The sequence below is a fragment of the Mustelus asterias genome, unplaced genomic scaffold (assembly GCF_964213995.1).
Source record: "Mustelus asterias unplaced genomic scaffold, sMusAst1.hap1.1 HAP1_SCAFFOLD_2168, whole genome shotgun sequence".
NCBI lineage: Eukaryota > Metazoa > Chordata > Chondrichthyes > Carcharhiniformes > Triakidae > Mustelus > Mustelus asterias.
Genome location: NW_027592113.1, coordinates 45001 through 63093, shown reverse-complemented (window position 1 = coordinate 63093; position 18093 = coordinate 45001). Strand labels below are relative to the sequence as shown.

Genomic DNA, 18093 nt, shown 5'->3' with positions numbered 1-18093 from the left:
TGTGTGTGTGAGTGAGAGAGACTGTGTGAGAGAGAGAGTGTGTGTGAGAGAGAGAGTGTGTGTGAGAGAGAGAGTGTGTGTGAGAGAGAGTGTGTGTGAGAGAGAGAGTGTGTGTGAGTGAGAGAGAGAGTGTGTGAGAGAGAGTGTGTGTGTGTGAGTGAGAGAGACTGTGTGAGAGAGTGTGTGTGTGTGAGAGAGAGGGTGTGTGAGAGAGAGGGTGTGTGTGAGAGTGTGTGTGTGTGAGTGAGAGAGACTGTGTGTGAGAGAGAGTGTGTGTGAGAGAGAGTGTCTGTTAGAGAGAGAGGGTGTGTGTGTGAGAGAGTGTGTGAGAGAGAGAGAGTGTGTGAGAGAGAGTGTGTGTGTGAGTGAGAGAGAGTGTGTCTGAGAGAGAGTGTGTGAGAGAGAGTGTGTGTGAGTGAGAGAGAGTGTGTGTGTGAGTGAGAGACTGTGAGAGAGAGAGTGTGTGTGAGTGAGAGAGAGAGTGTGTGTGAGAGAGAGTGTGTGTGTGAGTGAGAGAGACTGTGTGAGAGAGAGAGTGTGTGTGAGTGAGAGAGAGAGTGTGTGAGAGAGAGTGTGTGTGTGTGAGTGAGAGAGACTGTGTGAGAGAGAGAGTGTGTGTGAGAGAGTGTGTGTGTGTGAGAGTGTGTGTGAGTGAGAGAGAGAGTGTGTGAGAGAGTGTGTGTGTGAGTGAGAGAGACTGTGTGAGAGAGAGAGTGTGTGTGAGAGAGAGAGTGTGTGTGAGAGAGAGTGTGTGTGAGAGAGAGTGTGTGTGAGAGAGAGAGTGTGTGTGAGTGAGAGAGAGAGTGTGTGAGAGAGAGTGTGTGTGTGTGAGTGAGAGAGACTGTGTGAGAGAGTGTGTGTGTGTGAGAGAGAGGGTGTGTGAGAGAGAGGGTGTGTGTGAGACAGGGTGTGTGTGAGTGAGAGAGAATGTGTGTGAGAGAGAGTGTGTGTGAGAGAGAGTGTCTGTTAGAGAGAGAGGGTGTGTGTGTGAGAGAGTGTGTGAGAGAGAGAGAGTGTGTGAGAGAGAGTGTGTGTGTGAGTGAGAGAGAGTGTGTCTGAGAGAGAGTGTGTGAGAGAGAGTGTGTGTGAGTGAGAGAGAGTGTGTGTGTGAGTGAGAGACTGTGAGAGAGAGAGTGTGTGTGAGTGAGAGAGAGAGTGTGTGTGAGAGAGAGTGTGTGTGTGAGTGAGAGAGAGTGTGTCTGAGAGAGAGTGTGTGAGAGAGAGAGAGTGTGTGAGAGAGAGTGTGTGTGTGAGTGAGAGAGAGTGTGTCTGAGAGAGAGTGTGTGAGAGAGAGTGTGTGTGAGTGAGAGAGAGTGTGTGTGTGAGTGAGAGACTGTGAGAGAGAGAGTGTGTGTGAGTGAGAGAGAGAGTGTGTGTGAGAGAGAGTGTGTGTGTGAGTGAGAGAGACTGTGTGAGAGAGAGAGTGTGTGTGAGTGAGAGAGAGAGTGTGTGAGAGAGAGTGTGTGTGTGTGAGTGAGAGAGACTGTGTGAGAGAGAGAGTGTGTGTGAGAGAGTGTGTGTGTGTGAGAGTGTGTGTGAGTGAGAGAGAGAGTGTGTGAGAGAGTGTGTGTGTGTGAGTGAGAGAGACTGTGTGAGAGAGAGTGTGTGTGAGAGAGAGAGTGTGTGTGAGAGAGAGAGTGTGTGTGAGAGAGAGTGTGTGTGAGAGAGAGAGTGTGTGTGAGTGAGAGAGAGAGTGTGTGAGAGAGAGTGTGTGTGTGTGAGTGAGAGAGACTGTGTGAGAGAGAGAGTGTGTGTGAGAGAGAGTGTGTGTGTGAGAGAGAGTGTGTGTGTGAGAGAGAGTGTGTGTGTGAGAGAGAGTGTGTGTGTGAGAGAGAGTGTGTGTGTGAGAGAGAGTGTGTGTGTGAGAGAGAGTGTGTGTGTGAGGAGAGAGTGTGTGAGAGAGAGTGTGTGTGTGAGAGAGTGTGTGTGAGAGAGACTGTGTGAGAGAGAGAGTTTGTGTGAGAGAGTGTGTGTGAGAGAGAGTGTGTGTGTGAGAGAGAGTGTGTGTGTGAGTGAGGACTGTGTGTGAGAGAGAGTGTGTGTAACCCACGGCGGTACAGTGGTTAGTGCTGCTGCCTCACAGCGCCAGGGTCCCAGGTTTGATTCCCAGCTTTGGGTCACTGTCTGTGCGGAGTCTGCACGTTCTCCCCGTGTCTGCGTGGGTTTCCTCCGGGTGCTCCAGTTTCCTTCCACAGTCCAGAGATGTGCAGGTTAGGTGGATTGGCCATGCTAAATTGTCTCTTAGTGTCAGGGACCAGATAGGGTAAATGCTTGGTGTTGTGGGGTAGGTCCTGGGTGGGATTGTTGTCGGTGCAGACTTGATGGGCCGAATGGCCTCCTTCTGCACTGTAGGGATTCTGTGGGAGGGGGAGAATGTGTGTGAGCGAGGGAGAGTGTGTGTGTGTGAGAGGTGAGAGTGAGTGAGTGTGGGAGAGAGATCAAGAGTGTGTGACAGAGGGTGAGAGTTGAGATCCTGTTTATGATTCCTGCTCAAGTTGCCTCACATCTAGACTGGGCACTTACCCAATAGACACTCATTTCATTTGAACGATAGGATCCAGAAGCTGAGTTATAAAAGCCATATTAATAATTTAGATTGCATTTTAGTTATTCCTTCCGCAATTCTCATCCAGATCTCTTCACTGTACCTAGGAGGAGTAGGTTCATATCAAGAGGGAGTTTTACTCCATATCTAACCCCGTGCTGTACCTGTCCTGGGAGTGTTTGATGGGGGACAGTGTAGAGGGAGCTTTACTCTGTATCTAACCCCGTGCTGTACCTGTCCTGGGAGTGTTTGATGGGGGACAGTGTAGAGGGAGCTTTACTCTGTATCTAACCCCGTGCTGTACCTGTCCTGGGAGTGTTTGATGGGGGACAGTGTAGAGGGAGCTTTACTCTGTATCTAACCCCGTGCTGTACCTGTCCTGGGAGTGTTTGATGGGGACAGTGTAGAGGGAGCTTTACTCTGTATCTAACCCCGTGCTGTACCTGTCCTGGGAGTGTTTGATGCTCAGACTGTGTGAAATATTCCATTGATGTTTCCTTCACCTTGAGAAGTCTATAAATATCTCTGTGGTGAGGCTGCTTTGAGAGTTAGGAGTTGAGTACTGAGTAAATCCCCACCTCCTCCTCCTCTGTTCAAGATAAATTGCCTTTTGCTCCCATGGTGCTGATATTACCTCTCGCTGTGTTTCCAGGCGGATCAATACAGAATTGTGCTGGCTTTTTGCCGGGGGGCGGGGGGGAGAATTGGGTTACAGAACGGCAGGAATCGAATAGCAGCCTCAGCAGAAATGCATGACTGCAGTGCTGCGCGGGGGCTGAGGTTAGAAATGCCGCATGCAAACCTTCTAATATTAGCAGCAACTCTGTCCCCTGTAACCTACACACAGCTCAGCATCCCAGCATCCCTGTGAGGGGGGTCTCTGTGCCCCAGTGAGGGGGGGCTCCGTGCCCCCAGTGAGGGGGGTCTCTGTGCCCCAGTGAGGGGGGGCTCCGTGCCCCAGTGAGGGGGGTCTCTGTGCCCCCAATGAGGGGGGTCTCTGTGCCCCCAGTGAGGGGAGTCTCTGTGCCCCAGTGAGGGGGGTCTCTGTGCCCCAGTGAGGGGGGTCTCTGTGCCCCCAGTGAGGGGGGGTCTCTGTGCCCCAATGAGGGGGGGGGGAGCTCTGTGCCCCAGTGAGGGGGGGTCTCTGTGCCCCAGTGAGGGGGGTCTCTGTGCCCCCAATGAGGGGGGTCTCTGTGCCCCCAGTGAGGGGGGTCTCTGTGCCCCCAGTGAGGGGGGTCTCTGTGCCCCAGTGAGGGGGGTCTCTGTGCCCCAGTGAGGGGGGGTCTCTGTGCCCCAATGAGGGGGGGGGGGAGCTCTGTGCCCCAGTGAGGGGGGTCTCTGTGCCCCCAGTGAGGGGAGTCTCTGTGCCCCCAATGAGGGGGGTCTCTGTGCCCCCAATGAGGGGGGTCTCTGTGCCCCAGTGAGGGGGGTCTCTGTGCCCCAGTGAGGGGGGCTCCGTGCCCCCAGTGAGGGGGGGTCTCTGTGCCCCAGTGAGGGGGGTCTCTGTGCCCCCAGTGAGGGGAGTCTCTGTGCCCCCAGTGAGGGGGGTCTCTGTGCCCCCAGTGAGGGGAGTCTCTGTGCCCCAGTGAGGGGGAGCTCTGTGCCCCCAGTGAGGGGGAGGGGGGGCTCCGTGCCCCCAGTGAGGGGGGGCTCTGTGCCCCCAGTGAGGGGGAGGGGGGGCTCCGTGCCCCCAGTGAGGGGGAGGGGGGGCTCCGTGCCCCCAGTGAGGGGGGGTCTCTGTGCCCCCAGTGAGGGGGAGGGGGGGCTCCGTGCCCCCAGTGAGGGGGGTCTCTGTGCCCCCAGTGAGGGGGGTCTCTGTGCCCCCAGTGTGGGGGTGGGTTTGGAACTCTTCTCTGATAGGTTGCTAACAGTAGATAGACTAACCAATAAGCTTCCTTCTCATTGACAGGTGCTGTTGGCTGGCCTCATTGGTGTAATTTCCTGGAAGCGGCCCCTCTCCCTGGTGGTAAGTGAACCCCCCGAGACCCCCAGAAACCCCCCCGAAACCTCCCAAACCCCCCCGAGACCCCCCAAAGCCCTGAGCCTCCCCAACACCTCCTGAGAGCCCCCAAACCCCCCTGAGCCCCCCTCAAACCCCCCCGTGACCCCCCCCAAACCACCCAGGACCCCCCAAACACCCTGTTAAACCCCCCATTTAAATTCCCTGAGCCCCCAAACCCCCCCGAGTCCCCCCAACCCCCCAAGCCCCCACAATCCACCCTGAGCCCCCAACTCCACCCGAGCCCACCCAACGGCCCCAAGCCCCCCCAACTCCCCCCGAGCCCTGCCCCAACCCCCCGAGCCCCCCAACCCCCCCGAGCACTCCCAACCCCCCCGAGCACTCCCAACTCCCCCCGAGCCCTGCCCCAACCCCCCGAGCCCCCCCAACCCCCCGAGCCCCCCCAACTCCCCCCGAGCCCCCCCAACTCCCCCTGAGCCCTGCCCCAACCCCCCGAGCCCCCCCCAACTCCCCGAGCCCCCCCAACTCCCCCCGAGCCCTGCCCCAACCACCCAAGCCCCCCCAACTCCCCGAGCCCCCCCAACTCCCCCCGAGCCCCCCCAACTCCCCCCGAGCCCTGCCCCAACCACCCAAGCCCCCCCAACTCCCCGAGCCCCCCCAACTCCCCCCGAGCCCCCCCAACCCCCCGAGCCCCCCCAACTCCCCCTGAGCCCTGCCCCAACCACCCGAGCCCCCCAACTCCCCCTGAGCCCCCCCAACTCCCTGAGCCCCCCCAACCCCCTGAGCCCCCGAGTCCTTCAACCCCCCAAGCCCCTCCAACACCCCTGAGCTCCCCCAAACCCCCCGACCCCCCCCTGAGCCCCCCCAAACCCCCAACCCCCCCCGAGCCCTCCAACCCCCCAAACCCCCCAAACCCCTGGGCCCTGCCAACCCCCCCAAGTCCCTCCAACCCCCCCGCCAAACCCCCGAGCCCCCCAAACCCCCTGAGCACCTTCACCCCCCCACACCCTCTCCCCAAAAGCTCCTCCCTTAAACCCCCACCTCTTTCCCTCCGATTAAAACCCCTGCTCCTCCCTAAACCACCCCCTCCCCCTCACTTAATTCCGCCCCCCCCCTTACACCCTCAGGCCAACCATAACCCCCCCTTACACCAACCCAAAGAACCACAGAAAGGTTACAGCACAGAAAGAAGCCACTCAGCCCATCCTGTTCATGCCAGCCCGAGGACCCCCAGGTGCCCTTTCTAAACCCACCTTCCCCCACCCGGCCCATAACCCTGTCGCTTTTGGTGCAGATCCAGGTACCTCACGGTGGCACAATGGGTTAGCACTGCTGCTTCACAGTGCCAGGGACCAGGGTTCGATTCCCGGCTTGGGTCACTGTCTGTGTGGAGTCTGCACGTTCTCCCCGTGTCTGCGTGGGTTTCCTCCGGGTGCTCCGGTTTCCTCCCACAGTCTCTTAGTGTCCAAAAATGTGCAGGTTAGGTGGATTGGCCATGCTAAATTGCCCCTTAGTGTCCAAAGATGTGTAGGTTAGGTGGATTGGCCGTGCTAAATTGCCCCTTAGTGTATAAGATGTGCGGGTTAGGGGGATTGGCCATGCTAAATTGCCCCTTAGTTTGAGGGGGATTAGCAGGGTAAATTAGCAGGGGTTATGGGGATAGGGCCTGGGTGGGATTGTGGTTGGTGCAGACTCGATGGGCCAAATGGCCTCCTTCTGTCCTGTTGGGATTCGGTGATTCTATACAACCTTGTCCTTCTACACAAAGGTCTCACACTCCATCTACCCCTCTCAGTACATTCCCATTTATTGTGTATTCCCGATAAATAACTGACCTCCCGAAATACATGACCTCACATTCCCCTGTGTTAACATCCATCTGTCACTTTACCATCCACTCCACCAACCCTTCGACAACGATTGTGGAGATTATAGCAGTCCACAACACTGTCCCCTACTCCGCCAATCTGTCCCCCTGTCCCCCGCAGCGGTGTGTATCTCACAGTGAGAGTGTATACGCCCCCCTCGCGATGTGTATCTCACAGTGAGAGCGTATACGCCCCCTCCCTCGCGATGTGTATCTCACAGTGAGAGTGTATACGCCCCCCTCGCGATGTGTATCTCACAGTGAGAGCGTATACGCCCCCTCCCTCGCGATGTGTATCTCACAGTGAGAGTGTATACGCCCCCCTCGCGATGTGTATCTCACAGTGAGAGCGTATACGCCCCCCCCTCGCGGGTGTGTATCTCACAGTGAGAGTGTATACGCCCCCCTCGCGATGTGTATCTCACAGTGAGAGCGTATACGCCCCCCCCTCGCGGGTGTGTATCTCACAGTGAGAGTGTATACGCCCCCCCCCCTCGCGGTGTGTATCTTACAGTGAGAGTGTATACGCCCCCCTCGCGATGTGTATCTCACAGTGAGAGTGTATACGCCCCCCTCGCGATGTGTATCTCACAGTGAGAGCATATACGCCCCCCCCCTCGCAGGTGTGTATCTCACAGTGAGAGTGTATACGCCCCCCTCGCGATGTGTATCTCACAGTGAGAGCGTATACGCCCCCCACTCGCGGTGTGTATCTCACAGTGAGAGTGTATAGGCCCCCTCCCTCGCGGTGTGTATCTCACAGTGAGAGTGTATACACCCCCCTCGCGATGTGTATCCCACAGTGAGAGTGTATACGCCCCCCCCCCTCGTGGTGTGTATCTCACAGTGAGAGTGTATACGCCACCCGCCCTCACGGTGTGTATCTCACAGTGAGAGTGTATCCCCCCCCCCCCCCCCCCCCCCCTCGCGGGTGTGTATCTCACAGTGAGAGTGTAAACGCCACCCGCCCTCACGGTGTGTATCTCACAGTGAGAGTGTATCCCCCCCCCCCCTCGCGGTGTGTATCTCACAGTGAGAGTGTATACGCCCCTCTCGCGGTGTGTATCTCACAGTGAGTGTGTATACGCCCCCCCCTCGCGGGTGTGTATCTCACAGTGAGAGTGTAAACGCCACCCGCCCTCACGGTGTGTATCTCACAGTGAGAGTGTATACGCCCCCCCCCCTCGCGGTGTGTATCTCACAGTGAGAGTGTATACGCCCCCCTCGCGGTGTGTATCTCACAGTGAGAGTGTATACGCCCCTCTCGCGGTGTATATCTCACAGTGAGAGTGTATACGCGCCCCTCGTGGTGTGAATCTCACAGTGAGAGTGTATACGCCCCCCCCCCGTGGTGTGTATCTCACAGTGAGAGTGTATACGCCCCCTTCGCGGTGTGTATCTCACAGTGAGAGTGTATACGCCCCTCTCACGGTGTGTATCTCACAGTGAGAGTGTATACGCCCCCCTCGCGGTGTGTATCTCACAGTGAGAGTGTATACGCTCCCCTCGTGGTGTGTATCTCACAGTGAGAGTGTATACGCCCCCCCCCCTCGTGGTGTGTATCTCACAGTGAGAGTGTATACGCCACCCGCCCTCACGGTGTGTATCTCACAGTGAGAGTGTATCCCCCCCCCCCCCCCCCCCCTCGCGGGTGTGTATCTCACAGTGAGAGTGTAAACGCCACCCGCCCTCACGGTGTGTATCTCACAGTGAGAGTGTATCCCCCCCCCCCCTCGCGGTGTGTATCTCACAGTGAGAGTGTATACGCCCCCCTCGCGGTGTGTATCTCACAGTGAGAGTGTATACGCCCCTCTCGCGGTGTGTATCTCACAGTGAGAGTGTATACGCCCCCCTCGCGGTGTGTATCTCACAGTGAGAGTGTATACGCCCCCCCCCCCCCCCCCGGGGTGTGTATCTCACAGTGAGAGTGTATACGCCCCCCTCGCGGTGTGTATCTCACAGTGAGAGTGTATACGCCCCTCTCGCGGTGTGTATCTCACAGTGAGAGTGTATACGCCCCCCTCGCGGTGTGTATCTCACAGTGAGAGTGTATACGCTCCCCTCGTGGTGTGTATCTCACAGTGAGAGTGTATACGCCCCCCCCCTCGTGGTGTGTATCTCACTGTGAGGGTGTATACGCCCCCTCGCGGTGTGTATCTCACAGTGAGAGTGTATACGCCCCCTCGTGGTGTGTATCTCACAATGAGAGTGTATACGCCCTCTCGCGGTGTGTATCTCACAGTGAGAGTGTATACGCCCCCCTCGCGGTGTGTATCTCACAGTGAGAGTGTATACGCTCCCCTCGTGGTGTGTATCTCACAGTGAGAGTGTATACGCCCCCCCCTCGCGGTGTGTATCTCACAGTGAGAGTGTATACGCCCCCTCGTGGTGTGTATCTCACAGTGAGAGTGTATACGCCCTCTCGCGGTGTGTATCTCACAGTGAGAGTGTATACGCCCCCCTCGCAGTGTGTATCTCACAGTGAGAGCGTATATGACCCCTCGTGGTGTGTATCTCGCAGTGAGAGTGTATACGCCCCCTCGTGGTGTGTATCTCACAGTGAGAGTGTATACGCCCCCCCCCCTCTCGCAGTGTGTATCTCACAGTGAGAGTGTATACGCCCCCCTCACGGGTGTGTATCTCACAGTGAGAGTGTATACGCCCCTCCCGCGGTGTGTATCTCACAGTGAGAGTGTATACGCCCCCTCTCGCGGTGTGTATCTCACAGTGAGAGCGTATGTGCCCCCTCCCTCGCGGTGTGTATTTCACAGTGAGAGCGTATGTGCCCCCCCCCCTCGCGGTGTGTATCTCACAGTGAGAGCATATATGTTCGCGGGTATGAACATAGAACATAGAACAGTACAGCACAGAACAGGCCCTTCGGCCCACGACGTTGTGCCGAGCTTTATCTGAAACCAAGATCAAGCTATCCCACTCCCTATCATCCTGGTGTGCTCCATGTGCCTATCCAATAACCGCTTAAATGTTCCTAAAGTGTCTGACTCCACTATCACTGCAGGCAGTCCATTCCACACCCCAACCACTCTCTGCGTAAAGAACCTACCTCTGATATCCTTCCTATATCTCCCACCACGAACCCTATAGTTATGCCCCCTTGTAATAGCTCCATCCACCCGAGGAAATAGTCTTTGAACGTTCACTCTATCTATCCCCTTCATCATTTTATAAACCTCTATTAAGTCTCCCCTCAGCCTCCTCCGCTCCAGAGAGAACAGCCCTAGCTCCCTCAACCTTTCCTCATAAGATCTACCCTCCAAACCAGGCAGCATCCTGGTAAATCTCCTCTGCACTCTTTCCAGCGCTTCCACATCCTTCTTATAGTGAGGTGACCAGAACTGCACACAATATTCCAAATGTGGTCTCACCAAGGTCCTGTACAGTTGCAGCATAACCCCACGGCTCTTAAACTCCAACCCCCTGTTAATAAAAGCTAACACACTATAGGCCTTCTTCACAGCTCTATCCACTTGACTGGCAACCTTTAGAGATCTGTGGATATGGACCCCAAGATCTCTCTGTTCCTCCACAGTCTTCAGAACCCTACCTTTGACCCTGTAATCCACATTTAAATTAGTCCTACCAAAATGAATCACCTCACATTTATCAGGGTTAAACTCCATTTGCCATTTTTCAACCCAGCTTTGCATCCTATCTATGTCTCTTTGCAGCCTACAACAGCCCTCCACCTCATCCACTACTCCACCAATCTTGGTGTCATCAGCAAATTTACTGATCCACCCTTCAGCCCCCTCCTCTAAGTCATTAATAAAAATCACAAAGAGCAGAGGACCAAGCACTGATCCCTGCGGCACTCCGCTAGCAACCTGCCTCCAATCCAAAAATTTTCCATCCACAACCACCCTCTGTCTTCGATCAGACAGCCAGTTACCTATCCAATCGGCCAACTTTCCCTCTATCCCACACCTCCTCACTTTCATCATAAGCCGACCATGGGGGACTTTATCAAACGCCTTACTAAAATCCATGTATATGACATCAACTGACCTACCTTCATCAACACACTTAGTTACCTCCTCAAAAAATTCAATCAAATTTGTGAGGCACGACTTGCCCTTCACGAATCCGTGCTGACTATTCCGGATTAATCCGCATCTTTCTAAGTGGTCGTAAATCCCATCCCTAAGGACCTTTTCCATCAATTTACCAACCACCGAAGTAAGACTAACCGGTCTATAATTACCAGGGTCATTTCTATTCCCTTTCTTAAACAGAGGAACAACATTCGCCATTCTCCAGTCCTCTGGCACCATCCCCGTGGACAGTGAGGACCCAAAGATCAAAGCCAAAGGCTCTGCAATCTCATCCCTTGCCTCCCAAAGAATCCTAGGATATATTTCATCAGGCCCAGGGGACTTATCGACCTTCAGTTTATTCAAAACTGCCAGGACATCCTCCCTCCGAACATCTATTTCCTCCAGCCTATTAGCCTGTAACACCTTCTCTTCCTGAAAAACATGGCCCCTCTCCTTGGTGAACACTGAAGAAAAGTATTCATTCATCACCTCGCCTATCTCTACTGACTCCATACACAAGTTCCCACTACTGTCCTTGACCGGCCCTAACCTCACCCTGGTCATTCTTTTATTCCTCACATAAGAGTAAAAAGCCTTGGGGTTTTCCTTGATCCGACCCGCCAAGGACTTCTCGTGTCCCCTCCTAGCTCTCCTAAGCCCCTTTTTCAGCTTGTTCCTTGCTAACTTGTAACCCTCAATCGAGCCATCTGAACCTTGTTTCCTCATCCCTACATAAGCTTCCCTTTTCCTTTTCACAAGACATTCCACCTCTTTTGTGAACCATGGTTCCCTCACTCGGCCATTTCCTCCCTGCCTGACAGGGACATACCTATCAAGGACACCCAGTATTTGTTCCTTGAAAAAGTTCCACTTTTCATTAGTGCCTTTCCCTGACAGTTTCTGTTCCCAACTTATGCCCCCTAATTTTTGCCTAATCGCATCATAATTACCTCTCCCCCAATTGTAAGCCTTGCCCTGCCGTACGGCCCTATCCCTCTCCATTGCAATAACAAAAGACACCGAATTGTGGTCACTATCTCCAAAGTGCTCTCCCACAACCAAATCTAACACTTGGCCCGGTTCATTTCCCAGTACCAAATCCAATGTGGCCTCACCTCTTGTCGACCTATCCACATATTGTGTCAGGAAACCCTCCTGCACACACTGCACAAAAACTGCCCCATCCGAACTATTTGACCTACAAAGGTTCCAATCAATATTTGGAAAGTTAAAGTCCCCCATGACAACTACCCTGTGACCCCCACACCTATCCATAATCTGCTTAGCAATTTCTTCCTCCACATCTCTATTACTATTTGGGGGCCTATAGTAAACTCCTAACAACGTGACCGCTCCTTTCCTATTTCTAACCTCAGCCCATATTACCTCAGTGTGCAGATCCCCCTCGAAGTGCCTTTCCGCAGCCGTTAAACTATCCTCGATTAACAATGCCACTCCTTCACCTCTTTTACCAGCTTCCCTACACTTACTGAAACATCTATACCCCGGAACGTCCAACAACCATTCCTGTCCTTGTTCTACCCACGTCTCCGTAATGGCCACAACATCGTAGTCCCAAGTACCAATCCACGCCCCAAGTTCATCTACCTTGTTCCGGATGCTCCTTGCATTGAAGTAGACACACTTCAACCCACCTTCCTGTCTACCGGTACCCACCCTTGACCCTGATACCTTCCCCAAGACCTCACGGTGGGTACATACCCCAAGGGTATGTATCTCACAGTGAGGGTGTATATGTTCGCGGGTGTGTATCGCACGGTGAGAGTGTATATGCTCGCGGGTGTGTATCTCACGGTGAGAGTGTATATGTTCGCGGGTGTGTATCTCACGGTGAGAGTGTATATGTTCGCGGGTGTGTATCTCACGGTGAGAGTGTATATGTTCGCGGGTGTGTATCTCACGGTGAGAGTGTATATGCTCGCGGGTGTGTATCTCACGGTGAGAGCGTATATGCCCCCCCCCCCTCGCGGGTGTGTATCTCACGGTGAGAGTGTATATGTTCGCGGGTGTGTATCTCACGGTGAGAGTGTATATGCTCGCGGGTGTGTATCTCACGGTGAGAGCGTATATGCCCGCCCCCCCTCGCGGGTGTGTATCTCACGGTGAGAGTGTATATGTTCGCGGGTGTGTATCTCACGGTGAGAGTGTATATGCTCGCGGGTGTGTATCTCACGGTGAGAGCGTATATGCCCCCCCCCCCTCGCGGGTGTGTATCTCACGGTGAGAGTGTATATGTTCGCGGGTGTGTATCTCACGGTGAGAGTGTATATGTTCGCGGGTGTGTATCTCACGGTGAGAGCGTATATGTTCGCGGGTGTGTATCTCACGGTGAGAGCGTATATGTTCGCGGGTGTGTATCTCACGGTGAGAGCGTATACGCTGTGATGTATTTTCCTCTCTCCACAGGTGACCTTCTTCACCCTGCTGTCCGTGCTGTGTGTGATGCTGAGTCTGGCTGGCTCCATCCTGTCCTGTCAGAATGCCCAGACTATCAAATCGCTGGAGGCCTGTCAGATGGTGCGTCCCCCGCCCCCTCGGGAGGAGAGGGTTCAGGAGGGAGGGGGGGGGGGGGCGGCGGTTTATGTGGGTGGGATGCGGAGGGTGGGGGTGTGTGGGGGAGGACTTTGACACAGGGTCATCTGGACTCGAAACGTCAGCTCTTTTCTCTCCTCACAGATGCTGCCAGACCCGCTGGGATTTTCATAGAAACATAGAAAACTACAGCACAAAACAGGCCCTTCGGCCCCACAAGTTGTGCCGAACATATCCCTACCTTCTAGGCCTACCTATAACCCTCCATCCTATTAAGTCCCATGTACTCATCCAGGAGTCTCTTAAAAGACCCTATTGGGTTTGCCTCCACCACCACTGACGGCAGCCGATTCCACTCGCCCACCACCCTCTGTGTGAAAAACTTCCCCCTAACATTTCCCCTGTACCTACCCCCCAGCACCTTAAACCTGTGTCCTCTCGTAGCAGACATTTCCACCCTGGGAAAAAGCCTCTGAGAGTCCACCCGATCTATGCCTCTCAACATCTTATACACCTCTATTAGGTCTCCTCTCATCCTACATCTCTCCAAGGAGAAAAGACCGAGCTCCCAAGCCTATCCTCATAAGGCATGCCACTCAATCCAGGCAACATCCTTGTAAATCTCCTCTGCACCCTTTCAATCATTTCTACATCCTTCCTATAGTGAGGCGACCAGAACTGAGCACAGTACTCCAAGTGGGGTCTGACGAGGGTCTTATATAGCTGCATCATTATCCCCGGACTCCTAAACTCAATCCCTCGATTGATAAAGGCCAGCACACCATACGCCCTCTTAACCACCTCCTCCACCTGCGGGGTCGATTTTAGAGTCCTATGGACCCAGACCCCAAGGTCCTTCTGATCCTCTACCGTACTAAGAGTCTTTCCCTTTATATTGTACTCCTTCATCCCATTTGACCTGCCAAAATGGACCACTACGCATTTATCTGGGTTGAAGTCCATCTGCCACTTCTCCGCCCAGTCTTGCATCCTATCTATGTCCCTCTGTAACTTCTGACATCCCTCCAGACTATCCACAACCCCACCAACCTTCGTGTCGTCGGCAAACTTACCAACCCATCCCTCCACTTCCTCATCCAGGTCATTTATGAAAATGACAAACAGCAAGGGTCCCAGAACAGATCCCTGGGGCACACCACTGGTGACCGACCTCCAATTAGAAAAAGACCCATCTATACACACTCTCTGCCTCCTTTGGGCAAGCCAGTTCTGGATCCACAGGGCAGCAGCCCCTTCGATCCCATGCCCTCTCACTTTTTCTAGAAGCCTTGCATGGGGGACCTTATTGAACGCCTTGCTAAAATCCAAATAAACCACATCTACCGCTTTCCCTTCGTCAATGTGTTTAGTCACATTTTTGAAGAACTCCACCAGGCTCGTAAGGCACGATCTGCCTTTGACAAAGCCATGCTGAGTATTCTTGAGCATACTAAACCTCTCTAAATGCTCATAAATCTTGTCCCTCAGGATCTTCTCCATCAGCTTACCAACCACTGAGGTTAGACTCACCGGTCGGTAATTTCCTGGGCTATCCCTATTCGCCTTCTTGAAAATAGGAACCACATCCGCAATCCTCCAATCCTCCGTCACCTCTCCCGTCTCCATCGACGACGCAAAGATCATCGCCAGAGGCTCTGCAATCTCTTCCCTCGTCTCCCACAGTAACCTGGGGTACATCCCATCCAGACCCGGCGACTTATCTATCTTGATGCCATTCAAAGATTCCAGCACAACCTCTTTCTTAAAGTCCACATACTCAATCTTTTCAGTCCACCGCAAGCCCGCAGTACATCCACCCAGGTCCTTCTCCTCTGTGAAAACCGAGGCAAAATATTCATTGAGCACCTCTGCCATTTCTACTGGTTTCGTACAGATTTTCCCGCCTTCACCTTTTATAGGCCCTATTCCTTCACGTCTCATCCTTTTACTCTTCACATATTTATAGAATGCCTTAGGGTTCTCCTTAATTCTACTTGCCAAGGCCTTCTCGTGACCCCTTCTGGCTCTCCTAATTTCCTTCTTTAGTCCCTTCCTACAAGTCGTATACTCTCTAGATCCCTATCTTCGCCAAGCTCTCTGAATCTTTTGTACGCTTTCCTTTTCTTCTCGACTAGGTCCCGCACAGCTTTCATGCACCACGGTTCCTTTAACCTACCAACTCCTCCCTGTCTGCTCGGAACATTGTCCTGTAGAACCCTAGACAGACATTCCTTGAAAATCTGCCACCTCTCTTCAGTACATTTCCCCGAGAATACCTCCTTCCAATTTACTCCTCTAATTTGTTGCCTTATGTCTTCATATTTCCCCTCATTCCATATAAACGCTTTCCTAGCTTGCCTGATTCTCTCTTTTTCCAATGCAAACCTAAAGGAGATAGAGTTATGATCGCTATCCCCAAGATGCTCTCCCACTGAGAGATCTGACACCTGTCCAGGCTCATTGGTCAGTTTCAGATCAAGTACAGCCTCTCCTCTTGTAGGCTTGTCCACATGCTGTGTCAGGAAACCCTCCTGAACACACCTAACGAACTCCTCCCCATCCAATCCCCTTACCCCAGGGATATTCCAATCTATGTTTGGGAAATTAAAGTCTCCCATCACAACAACTCTGCTATTATTGCATCTCTCCAGGATCTGTTTCCCTATCTGCTCCTCCACCTCCCTGTTACTATTGGGCGGCCTATAGAAAACTCCCAGCAAAGTGATCGACCCCATCCCACTCCGAACTTCCACCCACAGAGACTCTGTAGACAATCCCTCCACAGCATACACCTTCTCTACAGCTGTGACACTATCCCTGATCAGCAGTGCCACTCCACCCCCTCTCTTGCCTCCTTCCCTGTCCTTCCTGAAACATCTGAATCCCGGCACCTGGAGTATCCAGTCCTGTCCCTGAGACATCCAAGTCTCCGTAATGGCCACCACATCACACTTCCAGGCATCGATCCACGCTCTGAGCTCATCCCCTTTATTCACTATACTCCTGGCATTAAAGTAAACACATCTCAATCCTTTGGTCTGAGCTCTCCCCTTCTCTATCCCCCGTCCATCCTCCCTCTTGCACCGTCTATAACCCTTCTCTGTTTGCGAGCTAACTTCCTCGCTCCCAGTCACCTCGTCTCGATCCCCTCCCCCCAACCTATCTAGTTTAAACTCTCCCCAGTAGCCTTAGCCAACCTTCCCGCCAGGATATTGGTCCCCCTGGGATTCAAGTGCCACCCGTTATTTGTGTACAGGTCACACCTGCCCCTAAAGAGGTCCCAATGGTCCAGGAACCTGAATCCTTGCCCCCTGCACCAGTCCCTCAGCCACACATTCATCCTCCACCTCACTCCATTCCTGCCCTCACCTTCCCATGGCACAGGCAGCAATCCTGAGATTACTACCTTTGCTTTCCTCCTTCTCAGCTGTCTCCCTAATTCCCTATACTCTCTTTTCATGACCCCTTCCTTCCCACATCAGCGGTACCAATATGTACCGCTACCTCCGGCTCCTCTCCCTCCCCCCTCAGGATTTCCGGGAGTCGACCAGCGACATCCTGGATCCCGGCCCCAGGGAGGCAGACCACCATGCGAGACTCCCGCCTACCTCCGCAGAAACGCCTGTCTGTCCCCTTCACCATCGAGTCCCCGATTAACACTGCCTTCCTCACCTTTTCCTTAGCCCTCTGAGTTCCAGGGCCGGACTCCACCCCGGAGACACGGCCACTGCTGCTTCCCCCAGGCGGGCTGTCCCCCCCAGCAGTCCTCAGGCAGGAGTACTTGTTGTGCAGGGGCAAATCCCACCGGGGTGCTCTCAATCACCCGAGCTTTACCCTTCCTGGCCGTCACCCACTTGGCCTCCTCCCGTGGCCCTGGTGTGACCACCTGATGATAGCTCTTGTCTATCACCTCCTCATTCTCCCTCATCAGCCTAAGATCCTCCCTAACACGGTCCCTCAGGAACCGCAGCTCGACACACCCCTCACAGATGTGGATGTCCGGGATTTCCAGCATTTTCTCTTTTGGTTTCAGATTCCAGCACCCGCAGGAATTTGCTTTTATGGCGGGGGTGGTGGGGGTGGGGGTGGGGGGTGGGGAGAGGGGGAGGGGGGGAGGGGGAGGGAGGAGTGGGGTGGGGTGGGGTGGGAGGGAGGAGCAGTAGTTGGTGGGTGTGTGGGAGGGTTAAAGGGGAGGGGGGTTGTGGGGGTTAATGGGGGAAAGGGGCGACGGGGATGTAGCGGGGAATACTGGGACAGTCCGGGTGGAGCACACTCGCGACTGATCATTTAACACTCTCTCTTCCCCCACCCCTCCACCTTCCTCTCCCCCTCCCTCTCTCCCTCTCCGCTCTCTCTCCCCCTCCCTCTCTCTCCCCTTCCCTCTCTCTCCCCCTCCCTCTCTCTCCCCTCCCTCTCTCTCCCCCTCCCTCTCTCTCCCCCTCCCTCTCTCTCCCACTCCCTCTCTCTCCCACTCCCTCTCTCTCCCCCTCCCCCCTCTCTCCCCTCCCTCTCTCCCTCCCTCCCTCTCTCCCACTTCCTCTCTCTCCTCCTCCCCCCCCTCTCTCACCCCCTCCCCCTCTCTCCCCCCCTCCCCCTCTCTCCCCCCTCTCTCTCCCCCCCCTCTCTCACCCCCTCCCCCTCTCTCCCCCCTCTCTCTCCTCCCTCTCTCTCCCCCCACCCCCTCTCTCTCCCCCTCCCCTCTCTCCCCCCTCCCCTCTCTCTCCCCCCTATCTCCCCCCCTCTCCCCCCTACCACCTCCCTTCCCCCCTCTCTCTCCCCCCCCACCTCCCCCCCTCTCCCCCCATCCCCCCTACCCCCTCTCTCTCCCCCTCCCTCTCTCTCTCCCCCGCCTCTCCCCCCCCCACTCTCCCCCCTCCGCCTCTCTCTCCCGCTCCCTCTCTCTCCCCCCCTCTCCCCCACCTCTCTCCCCCCCTCTCTCCCCCTCTCTCTCCCCCTCTCTCTCCCCCTCTCTCTCCCCTCTCTCTCCCCCCCTCTCTCCCCCCTCTCTCCACCCCTCTCTCCCCCCCTCTCTCCCCCCCCTCTCCCCCTCTCTCTCCCCCTCTCTCTCCCCCTCTCTCTCCCTCTCTCTCCCCCTCTCTCTCCCCCTCTCTCT

General features: G+C 54.9%; 1 protein-coding gene across 1 annotated transcript in view; it reads left to right on the top strand.

The window, feature by feature from the left end:
- Positions 1-4454: 4454 nt before the first annotated feature.
- The window catches only part of fam189b (family with sequence similarity 189 member B), a gene marked incomplete at its 5' end in the record, with an annotated part of 37370 nt that continues 23731 nt past the window's right edge, over positions 4455-18093 (top strand). The window contains 2 exons of the mRNA XM_078207267.1: positions 4455-4511; positions 12855-12965. Coding sequence (XP_078063393.1) covers positions 4455-4511; positions 12855-12965 — 168 coding nt within the window. The remainder of the gene's footprint in view (positions 4512-12854; positions 12966-18093) is intronic.